The sequence below is a fragment of the Adiantum capillus-veneris genome, chromosome 24, assembly GCF_014529385.1.
Source record: "Adiantum capillus-veneris isolate H3 chromosome 24, ASM1452938v2, whole genome shotgun sequence".
NCBI classification, from domain to species: Eukaryota; Viridiplantae; Streptophyta; class Polypodiopsida; order Polypodiales; family Pteridaceae; genus Adiantum; species Adiantum capillus-veneris.
Window position 1 is genome coordinate 33,644,246 of NC_140954.1, and position 12,249 is coordinate 33,656,494.

The 12,249-nt window shown below is 45.1% G+C and overlaps 1 protein-coding gene across 6 annotated transcripts in view; it reads left to right on the forward strand.

Moving 5' to 3' along the window:
* The first annotated feature begins 323 nt into the window (after window positions 1–323).
* LOC147426183 (cyclin-C1-1-like) overlaps window positions 324–12,249 on the forward strand; it is an 87,655-nt gene continuing 75,729 nt past the window's right edge. For 2 of the 6 annotated variants that reach the window (XM_086497908.1, XM_086497913.1), the window contains exons 1-2: window positions 325–576; window positions 1,156–1,262. In XM_086497908.1, coding sequence (XP_086354034.1) covers window positions 545–576; window positions 1,156–1,262 — 139 coding nt within the window. In that variant the 5' untranslated portion in view covers window positions 325–544. Of the gene's footprint in view, window positions 577–1,155; window positions 1,263–12,249 lie in introns of all 6 variants that reach the window. The other 4 variants (XM_086497909.1, XM_086497911.1, XM_086497912.1 and 1 more) reach the window with 3 other exon arrangements.

Consider the following 12,249-nt stretch of genomic DNA (forward strand, 5'->3'; position numbering starts at 1 on the left):
GAAAAATTCCTTACAAAAGGCAACCATGATTGTCTATTGGGTGTTGGCGTGGCGGTAAAGGGGAGAGGTTTTTAGTGCATGTGCTATGATTCGACCCCTGTGACATGCGGGGTGTGGGTGTGTGGGCGCAATCCCGTAGAAGTAGATTGGAAAAAAAAAAGAAGAAGCATTGGAGTGAGGGACCTATGGGCTACAACTTACATGTGATGTAGGCCTAACTTCGAAGGTATCAAGATTCTTGAACCGACAATTCTTGAATGTTTGGGAGTGTAGTTTTGGCGCCAAGTCAAAAAGGGCTGTTAATGATGTGTTGGTTTGGTGATGAAGGAGGAGGACGTGTAGGACGAGAGATTGAGAAAAGAGAGAGAGAGAGCGAGACTCGAGAGAGGCAGGCAGGCAGGCAGGCAGGCCACACGTGCCATGCCCGAGGCGAGAACGCGAACGCAGGCTCGACTTCACACTTCCTTTGTCTGCTACCGCCCTTCCCCCTCGATCCCTTCGTAGACCTAATTGTCACCTGCTTGCTTGCACCGCCTCCTCAGCTATGGCTGCCAACTTCTGGGGCTCCTCCCAATGGTAAGACTCCCCCCGTCTTCCTCTTGTTCCCTTCATCCCTTTCGCCTTTTATTTTGCGTGTCTCCTTTTCCTACATTGCTGCCGTCATGTTGCTTTCCTTCTCTATTGGAGCAGCATCGTTAAGATGCAGGATCAATCTGTAGGAGCCTCTTACAAGCTTCTTGGATCAAGTGCATTGAAATCATGTCGTTGCTCTATAGATAAGGTTGGTTTGGATCCCGTTGAAGCTTCTGCAAGCTGCCATAATTATATGCCGCTAGCATCATACTGTCAAATTTTGTGAGTTAAGGCGTTTTGCCGATTCAACTGTGGGCTCATGTAAATTGCCTCGTGCTTATAGAGTGTTAGTAGTCATTCGGGCTGTTCTCTTTGTACGGCTCATCTTTGTTGCTGGACGAAAAAGATTAATGGTATGAGGTCAAAATATACTTAAAACTTCCATTGCACCAAGTGGCATTGTTGTATTTTGGTGCCTGATTTTTATTTTAGTGCTACAGTGAATTGGAACTTGGTCATGATGATTGGCAATTATCTTTAAGTAGTCCTGTACATGCGATTTGATTAATGTGCATGATGCAGCAGGAAGCTACTTGAGCAAGACGAGATTGGACATGTATTTCCTGCTGATCAAGAAAATGGGATATCCCCAGAGGATGCAAAAATCATAAAGATTCACATGTCTGAATGTGGGTACATTTTACTCTACGTGCTTCATCCTATGTCTATTGTGTGTTTCAGGAATCTTGTTTCAAATGGCCTCATACACAGATTTACAGCGTTCTCAGTTTCTTCAAGTAAAGCGTTTCTAGTTTAAGCTTGTTTGTTTGGAAATAAAGTGTTGAGAGACATCATCTCCAGAAGTGGAATCAGAGAATTGTGAAAACAAGACGGAACATCGCAGGAGTCAGTATGCACAAAAAAGTAGTATTGTAAGTTAGTAGAGTACGAAGAGTCACAAAATCAGAGACATAATCTATAACTTTTTTTTACAAAGACTTTCTATTCCACACTAAAAGGTATGCTTTTGTAGGAGACAATTGCTTTTAAAAGGTGACAAATGGGACATGTCACGTGCACATCTAACCCTATGTGCACGTGGACAAGCTGTAAATGCTTAATGGCTCGAACAATCATCGACTGACCGACCTAGATTCCCGATGTGAGAGACCTGTTTGGTTTCAGTCATTTCACACTAGCCATGCAATGTCCATTTGCACCTTGTCAAGGGTTGAGAGAGAGAGAGAGAGAGAGAGAGAGAGAGAGAGATGAGGCTAGGAGATGAGGCTATTCCACCTGATTGGCATGGCTACATCGAGGGACAAATTCTTTTACCTACTTGTCAAAGTTGGTGAGTGTTCTTCGATCCTCGCTTGGGAGTCTCAATTGTTGCTTAGCAGGGAACTCTAGTATTTAGCATTGGTGAGACTGGCCATCACGTCACATCACACTTGAGTTTTAGGGTCAGGTTGCATCTGATCAGTAGTTGACTGCCCATTGGCAGCTTGTTAAGAGTGGTTCGTTCTTTCGAGAGGAGATCATGTGTTGACACTCTTTTTAGTGCCGAGGAGGCTCTACTTTGGAGATTTTGGATTTGGTAGAGAAATCTCCATGTTAAGCTGGATTGAGATCCTGGTGAGTGGCAGTGGTCTTCGTTGTGCGATGATAGAGCCCTTCTATACTTTTTTTAGTACATTGTATCCATTGGGAGGAAGCTTCTATTGCGGACCCGACACCCACCTCACCGTCCACGGAGTTAGAGATATGGAAGCGATTCACATCCTCTTGCCTTTCTAGCGACAGTTATGGTCACGCATCTGGACCCTCAAAATCAGCGCATCCTTTGGCTTTGCAATGAGAGTTTTGGTCATACATCTTGACCCTCAAGATCAGCCGCATGATATGTTTTTTCATGTGGATGATAGCACATGCAAGATTGCCTGTTGGCACTTGGGCTAGTTGTAAGGTGCAACGGAATGAATGATGAACTTTGCTCAAGATGAGTGCTCCGAACTGTGCTCAAGGTTCCTTTTACTTAGGGAAGGGAGAGCCTTCCGTTCTTAATGAGAGAGTGCAATGGACACCAACAAAGTGAATGGACTCTGTGCGTGAAGGTGCATGAGACTGAGAGATAGAGAGAGAAGAGAATACGACACCAGGAAGTTGTAAAACCCTCCTCCGAAGGCCCCACTCTCGATGGTGAGAGTGGTCTACTATTGATTGCACAAACTCGTACAAACTTTGATGCAACTTGATGACTATGATGCAATGGCAACTAAGACGATGTCGACAGGGACGACTTGACTTTGTCTTCGGCTGAAAATGGTGATGAAGTAGACGCTGAATTGGCTGAATGCTATTGCTGCAAAAATGCTATTTGTTGGTCCTTTAAATGCTGTCGGAATCTGTTGTGGTGCTGCTGTCCAAGGACGCTATGGTTGGCTGAAATCTGCTGCTTCAAAACGCTGTAGAGGGCAGCCCAAAAACGCTGGTTGATGTGGCCAAAAACGATGGTTAGATGCTGTTGAAAAACGCTGGCTGTGGCTGGGAATTCGCTGATGCAACGATGCGATTGGAGACTCCAATGCAAGGCTGGAAAACGCTGTATGCTGCGGCTGAAAACGCTAGCTGTAGAGTTGAAAACGCCAGCCAAGGGTGGGGGTCTTGCTGAGAGAGAGGGGGAACTTGCTGCACTTATGCCTGTGTTCTCCTTACTCTTCTGCCAAGTATTGCTAGCCTAGGTTTGCTTATATATTATCTTACCCAAATTGCCCTACTCAGTTCCCAACAAAAGTCACCTAAAATAATAAGTGAAAAATGTCAAAAATAGGAAAATAGGTTTAATGCACTGGAAAATGCCCCTAATGGATTCTGATGGTAATGTTGATGATCATGCTGTGTGCAACCAGAGGATATGCATCTACTCTTAAGTGCCTGGGCATGCACGGTCTGCGAACACTCACAAAAGTGCCAGAACACTTCCTAAGCTAGACTGACTGGACTGACTGAACCCTTGTCATGCTGTAGCTTATCCACGGACGCATAGGGTTGGATGTGTCACGTGACATCCCCTCCTTTTTAAAGTGAGGTATTGGTACCGAGCTGCATGGCTTCCTTGTAGTTTGCCAACAACTCTGGATAATCTTTGAAAAACTCTTCGTCGACCCACACCGCTTCGTGGGTCCCTTGGTCCTTGAACTTCAAAAAGTATTGTCTCACTTACTTCTTCAAACCATGTCGAAACCGATGCAACAACACTTACTCTTGCTCCATGACTTTAGCTTCATCTATGATCTCCGGTTCTTCTTCGTCCAAAATGTCGGTTGGAGGCGTTCCCTGAAACACTTTCAACCAAGAAACATGGAAAACGTTGTGCATTGACCATGAGTTAGGCAACTGCAATTTCATTGAAACCTCATTTATCTTTTTAATGATTGGAAATGAACCATACATTCGAAAAGACAACTTGGAACACTTCTTTCCAACTTGCTCAAGACCTTGCTTCATGATTCTTAAATACACCCAATCCCCTTCCTTGATCGAAATATCCTGACGATGCTTATTAGCCTGCCGTGAACAAGATTCCTGAGCCTTGCTTAGCCGAAGCTTCACTCTCAGAGATCTCATCCAATGACTGACTTTCAGCATTGGCATCAGGCATTTGACTGACCGAGCGAGTCAGAAGTGACTGGAACGGACGGCCAAAAGCTGCCTCATACGGAGTTCGACCAATGGTAGAAGAAAAAGAGTCATTCAAAATAGCCCGAATCAATGGGAGATAGAGCTTCCATTGAGACTGCTGATCATGTACATATGCCAATCGATTGTAAATCTCTGTTTGACCATTTGACTGTGGATGAAAAGCCGATGAAAAATTCTTAGCACCAACATTTTCAAAGAGTGCGCGCCAAAAATTGGACGTGAACTTAACATCCCTATCTGAAACAATTGATTTTGGCAAACCACAGAGAGGGTACCAATGCTTAATGAACAACCGTGCTACATCTTGTGCAGTAACCTTGGCTTTACAAGGAATCAACATGCAAAACTTGTTGAAACGATCGACAATTGTCAAACATTGAGTGTTCCTTGAATGCAAACTTGGTGGAAGGTTAGTCACAAAATCCATGGAAATATCTTGAAAAGGTTCATCGGGAATAGGCAACGGAAGCAAGAGGCCTTGCTGCTTGCCCCGAGGAGCTTTTACCTTTTGACATATAGTGCAATGTGTGACATAACGAAACACATCCTTTCGCATTTTAGGCCAATAAAAGAATCTTTCTATTTTTTCCAAAGTGGTGTTTATTCCCTTGTGCCCACCCGTGAGAGAATCATGTGCATCATGCAATATGTTTGGCCTGAGAGAGGCAACACACATAAACGTTGATGAAAATACAACAAACCATCACGAATGAGATAGTTGCTTGGCCCTTGGGAAGCAAGAGCCTGCAACCAATGCTTACTAAACTCAGAATCCACATACTGATTCTTCATGCTGTCGAAAGACACACCTTGAATCGACAATGTGGACCTTGACTCAAGAGCCAAAATCTGTCCTTTGCGACTCAACGCATGTGCAACAGGGTTAGCTTTTCCAGGCACGTACTCAATAAAACCTCCAAATTGCTCAAAAAATTGTGACCACCGTGCTTGGCGATCACTCCAATGTGCACTAGGCATAGACTGGAGCCACTTGAGGGCTTGATGATCTGTGCGAATTGTAAACTCTCTACCATAAAGAAAATGCTTTTAATGCTTAAGAGAGCAAATGATAGACAAAAGTTCTTTATCATAAACTGAATAATTCTTTTCCGCACGATTGAGCTTCTGGCTAAGGAAAGCTACAGGACGACCATGCTGTTGAAGCACAACGCCTATGGCGACATTGCTCGCATCCGTCCATATCTCAAAGGGATCATCCCAAGAGGCAAGGATAAGACACGGTGCTTCTGTCACCGCAACCTTGAGAGCTGCAAAAGTCTCAATGGCTGCTTCGGGCAAGTCTACGCGCTGACGGCGAGTCTTTACTCCTTTCAAAACATTAGCCATAGGTGTGGCAGTGCGTGCAAAATTCTCTATGTGCGAACTATATGCTTGACAGAAACCAAGAAAAGGACGCACATCATATGCAGTTTTGGGTAAATCCCAATTACGAACCCGTTCCACCTTCGCGGGATCTAGCTTGACGCCTTCTGCAGAAATGATATAACCCAAGTAAGTGACTTCAATAAGAAAAAAATCAGACTTCTTAGCTGCAATGTACAACTGACACTCATCCAAACGGGTTAGTATCCTTTCGACATCCTTTTCATGTTGTTGCCACGATGCAGAAAAAATGAGAATATCATTCAAAAAGATGAACACACATACACCGACCATATCGCCGAAACGGCCTACCGCGAGACGATTAAATGTACCCACGGCACCTGTCAGTTCAAAAGGCATAACAATATACTCCCATTGCCCTCGCTCTGTGCGAAAAGCGGTTTTGAAGATGTCGCCTTTGAATACCCGTACCTGATTGTATCCACTCTTGAAATTGACCTTGCTGAAAACCTTTGCCCCATTGAGCCTATCAAGGATATACTCAATGCGAGGCATCGGAAACTTGTTCTTGACGGTCATCTTGTTCAAAGCTCTGTAATCAACACACAAACGAGGCGAACTATCCTTCTTGCGAACAAACAAAATAAGAGCAGCAAAAAGACTTACACTAAGACCTATGAATCCTCTCGCTACCAACTCCGTGAGTTATCGCTCTAACTATTCCTTCTGTGTCTTGTTCAAACGGTAGGGAGCCTTACTGATAGGCTGTGCCCCCTCCATAAGCTCGATGTGATGGTCCTTCGGCCGCTCGGGTGGGAGACAGGGTGGAAGATCGTCTTGCAAAAAGAGATGTTTAAACTTGGTAAACAAATCTGAATACTTAGCTGGAGCTTGAATGCTCTGGGAAACTGGAGCAGCATAGATGAATGCCACTTGTGCTCCTCGTCGTAATTCACGATTTACCTGCACATGAGAGATGAGAGGCAAAGAATGCAAACCCTCCTTAGCACGAATGATGAGGGGGGAGTCAGTCTTGGCATTTAATGTGAGGGTTAGCCTCCCAATCAATGAGAGGGTTATGCTCCTGAAACCATCTAATGCCCAAAAGCATATCACATCCTGAAAGAGGAGACACGAGAAATTTCCAACGGAAAGGAGCTTGTTGAATTGTAAACAACACATCAAGGCACTCTTTCGTGATGAGAGAGTCCATACTAGGAGTGAAGCCAGAAACCTCGAGAGGAGATTTCTGACTAACCTTTAGGCGGGCTCTCTCAACAAGAGAGGCACTAATCACATCATGCATATTGCCTGGATCAAACAATATGACAAAACGCTGACCCTTTACACGACCGTAACACTTCATGAGAGACTCATCAATGTGTGTGTCAGAGACATGAGAAGATTCAGCTTGGTTCATTAACGTGCTTGTGGATGCTGTGGGTGCCTTTGGTTCTTTAGGTGGGGCTGTCTTAGGACAAGCCTTCTTAATGTGACCCTTGACGTGACATTGATAACATCTACCTTCCTTAGCATAAATCACTTGTTCTTCAGCCGTGATGTATCCTCCTATAATTCCTTGTGCAGCTTTTTTATCCGGGGTCAGCTTAGGTTTTGCATGTGCTTTAGCTTTACCCTTAGATTCATTATTAGAGTTCTTTTCCGAAGAATTAGAGGAAGATGGCTAGAAGAGTTACCATTCTTACCGTTTTTACCATTTTGCGTGTTCTGAGAATTCTGAGAGGTTTCTTGAGACGTCTTGTTCTCCTTAGGTTTTCCCTTATTATGCTTCATCTCCTGTGCGAGAGCAATCGCTACCGCCTTGTTGAGATCGATTGGATCAAGTACCTCCACATCAAACTTGATATACTCGTCCAATCCATAAAGGAACGCCTCCTTGCGCTCCGCATCCGATTTGCGTAATTGAGTGCCGAGCTACAAAACACGATTAGAGAAAGACATAAGTGGTATACCATTTTGCTTGAGAGTGCGCCAATCATCCTTCAATCGTACGAGGTACTGAGGTGGCATATACTGCGTCTTGAGCTTGTCTTGGAAATCAACCCAATTGAAGGAAAGAGGCGTGAATTCGTCGGCTTCCTCTAGGTGCACGGCCAATTGTGCCTCTTGCCATGCGTGGTGTCAATTTATGGCATCACCGGCAAGGTACATGGCTGCCGTCAAAACCTTGCTATTTCCTGTCTTCTTAGTTGTCGCAAAATAAGCATTAAATTGATGCAACCAAGAATGAATAACCGTAGCATCCATCTTACCATCATACTTACTGAAAGTCAACTTCTCTGTGGATTGGGTTGTTGGAGTCCGAATATCGGCTTGCGCCACTTGAAGAACTACCAACATCTTTGGTTGGCTCGGACTTTGAGGTGAGAACATTGTCGGACCAACTCTTGCATGCGTCGTTCACTCTGTGCCGCACGCTCTGCTTGTCTTTCCTCTACCGCCAAATGATTGACTTCTTGTTGTGTCATCATGTCCAGCATTGTCTTGACCAAAGCCTCCATAGGAGTTGGTACAATCCGTGGCGTAGATGGGGAAGGGGTAGGGTCGGGAAAACCTCCTGGTGGGGAAAACTCTTCTTCGCCACTCCCATGCTCACCACCTCCATGCGAAGTATCCATTCCGCTTTGGGTGATGACCATACACTGCGATCTTGGTTCTTAAGTTCTCGAGGAACTTGGGTTCTTGTGGGTCTTGGGTTCTGGGGTTCTTGGGGTTCTTGAGTTCTTGAGGTTCTTGAGGGTCTTGAGGTTCTTCTTTCGCTTGCAATCTGTGTTAGAGAAGGATCTTCTCTTCACCCGAGTTCTGCTCTTTTCCACGGGCGCACCCCTTGGTGGCCTTGCGCTCACACCAAGGTTGCTTTTTCCCACCTCACGTCGATTGGCCGGCCGCTACGTGCACGGTCCGCTCTCAATGAGTGAAAAGAGGCACAAGGGGAGGTCGGACAAGCCCTTCTTTCTTGGGTTTCCTGTCACTCTTCAAAAACACGATTAGGAATCGACACGCCCAAGAGGTCTTGGGTTACGTGCGACTGCAACAAGCAAAACAAATTCTGTGGTGCTTGTGGTTCTTTCCTTGAGTGATACAGAACACTGCCAAAGTTCTCATACCAATGTAAGGTGCAACGGAATGAATGATGAACTTTGCTCAAGATGAGTGCTCCAAACTGTGCTCCTTTTACTTAGGGAAGGGAGAGTCTCCGTTCTTAATGAGAGAGTGCAATGGACACCAACAAAGTGAATGGACACTGTGCGTGATGGTGCATGAGACTGAGAGAGAGAGAGAGAGAGAGAGAGAGAGAGAAGAGAATACGACACTAAGAAGTTGTAAAACCCTCCTCCGAAGGCCCCACTCTCGATGGCGAGAGTGGTCTACTATTGATTGCACAAACTCGTACAAACTCTGATGCAACTTGATGACTATGATGCAATGGCAACTAAGACGATGTCGACGGCGACGACTTGACTCTGTGTTCGGTTGAAAATGGTGATGAAGTAGACGCTGAATTGGCTGAATGCTATTGCTGCAGAAACGCTATCTGCTGGTCCTTTAAATGCTGTCGGAATCTGTTGTGGAGCTGCTGTCCAACGACGTTATGGTTGGCTGAAATCTGCTGCTTCAAAACGCTGTAGAGGGCAGCCCAAAAATGATAGTTGATGTGGCCAAAAACGATGGTTAGATGCTGTTGAAAAACGCTGGCTGTGGCTGGAAAGTAGTTGATGCAACGATGCGATTGGAGACTCCAGGCTGAAAACGCTGTATGCAGCGGCTGAAAACGCTGGCTGTAGAGCAAAAAACGCCAGCCAAGGGTGGGTGCTGAGAGAGAGAGAGGGGGAACCTGTTGCTATTATGTCTGTGTTCTCCTTGCTTTTCTGCCAAATAGTCCTAGCCTAGGTTTGCTTATATATTATCTTTACCCAAATTGCCCTACTCAGTTCCCAACAAAAGTCACTTAAAATAATAAGTGAAAAATGTCAAAAATAGAAAAAATAGGTTTAATGCACTGGAAAATGCCCCTGATGGATTCTAATGGTAATGCTGATGATCATGCTGTGTGCAACGAGAGGATATGCATCTACTCTTAAGTGCCTGGGCATGCACGGTCTACGAACAGACTCACAAAAGTGCCAGAACACTTCCTAAGCTAGATTGACTGGACTGACTGAACCCTTGTCATGCTGTAGCTTGTCCACGGACACATAGGGTTGGATGTGTCACGTGACACTAGTGGTCATGATCCGACTTGTCAGAGACGTGTTTTAGAGCCGAAGTCCTTAAGGCATTGTTTTTGGGTTTGTCCATAAGTGCAGCTAGTACGGATGGCAATTTGTTCTTTGTTGATTAGAGTGGGCATCCATGATGGGTTCGTGACTTGGGGGATGTCAATGGAGGTGTATTTTTCCTTCTTTAAATATGTACTACATATTTTTATTTATTTTATTTTTGCTTGTTTTTCTCGGAACCCTTGAAAAGGTGCAAGTGGACATTGCATGGCCAGTGTGAAACGGCTGCGGCCGAATAGGTTTCTCACATTGGGAGTTTAGGTTGGTCAGTCTGGGATTGGTCGGGCCAGTAAGCATCGAATTCTGATGACTTTGGAAGTCTCTGTGGGTTGTAAGAGAATTTGGGCCACTCAGCAAGTCACAGCTTTATAAGTTGGTGGGAACTAGGGAATTGAACCAAAGGAGCAAACTGGACACTTGGCAATAGGAGAGCAACCTGCAGGTCAACACTTAGTCCATCCCAACTGGGGAGGCTAATTTTGAGAGAGGAGGCTGATTTTGTCATTGTGCATTTACAGTGAGTAGTGGGTGCATGTTCACAGCTTTAATGGAAAGCTTACCTTCTCCTTTGTCTCATGTAGCGCGATGATTTGCTCTCGTGCGTCTCTTTCTCCCCTTTGCACATATGGTAATGCCCCACTAGTTGGGCTTCTTAGTTGACTATGTACAGTTTTGGGGGTTTTATGCTCGTTTGTCAACTGCCAAGGCAAGTGCCTACTAAATAGGAACCGGATTAGCTAATTGCTAATCCCCCATTGTTACGCACAATTCTATCACGAAAGATTGTGAATTTCTTGTGTGAAAACTCGTCCAAATTACAGGGAGACTGTCCCAATGCATGCGGGAGCCCTTGGGACACGCGTACACCAAGGGAGCCTCTGGAAGGCCTTGGGATGATTAGACAAGGCTTTGGGCACTTGTCAATGACAAAACAAGGAATTACAGCACATTGAAATTTTGTTACAGCTCACCAGAAAGCTTCTAAACTGCGAGGGAATCCGTCCTAGATAGGTAGTTTTGACCTACATGGGATGTGGCGTCGTCGTAATTTCAGTCCTTGCCAGGTTTGGACAGCTTTGTGAGACTTTGATCTACGTGTCCGGATCGTGTGTTCTTAATTGAATAAAGAAATATCGAAAGGGGTGCCAATCTATGGGGCCTACAGGGTGTCGGTCTTCGTGTGCGCAATGGCATTCTAGTTGCTGGACGCATCTGTGTTCCCTTTTCTTCTCTGTGTTTTGTGTAATGTTAACAGGTAATTGAATTAGTACCACCCTCTACGGTGTACAGGTCGGTTATATGGTTCCATCGACGGGATAGTCACTTTTTCTTTAAAAAGTGCAGCGTGGATTGTTGTGGATGAAAGCAACACAGAGCTTGTCGTTATGGAGAGAAGAGAGACCAAGTTCTTGAAGAGGGATCATCCTCACATGGCACAGAGAAAGTTCTTTCAACTCTTCAAGAAGAGGACAGGTTGTTCAGAGCTTAACTGCGTAGTTGTATGGAAATGTTTTAGTAGTTGGCTAACAACCCAAGGATGCAAGAGTTCTTATAGGCTCCTACACAGGGTTTCAAGCTCCGACACAGGGTTTTCAGTGTAAGGTGCAACGGAATGAATGTTGAACTTTGCTCAAGATGAGTGCTCCGATCTGTGCTCAAGGTTCCTTTTACTTACGGAAGGAAGAGCCTTCCGTTCCTTTAGTGAGAGAGTGCAAATGACACAAACAAAGTGGATGAACACTGTGAATGGAAGTGCATGAGATTGAGAGATAGAGAAGAGAATACGACACCAGAGACGACGTAAAACCCTCCTCCGAAGGCCCCACTCTCTATGGCGAGAGTGGTCTACTTATGATTGCACAAATCTCTACAATGCTTGGACTTGCTGACAATGAGGACGACGACGAGACTGGTTGAAATCTGAAAATGCTAAGGGCTGAAATTTGCAAATCTTTATTTGCTGAATTTTGACTCTATGTCGATGATGACGATGCAACGACGACGTGCTGAAAACGCAGATGCTGAAATCTGTGTTTTCCAGGATGAAACTGCAAACTTTGCGGGATCTGACCGTGCGGCGAGGGTGCTACGGGAAGGTGAGGTCTGCGAGGTTTGGGACTTCTTCTGCGGGTTCTAACTGCTGAAAACTGAAAACGATGGTCTTCTTGTTGTTTTGTCGCGAAGGAATTGCAAAGCGCTGGATGTCCTGCTGCTCCAAAAACGCTAGGGTTGAATTCTGCTGTTTTGGGGAAATCTGCTAACGCTAGGGCTGATCTGTTGTCTACTGTCGCTGGGAATCTGCAAGTGCAAAAACGTTGGCTGATCTGGT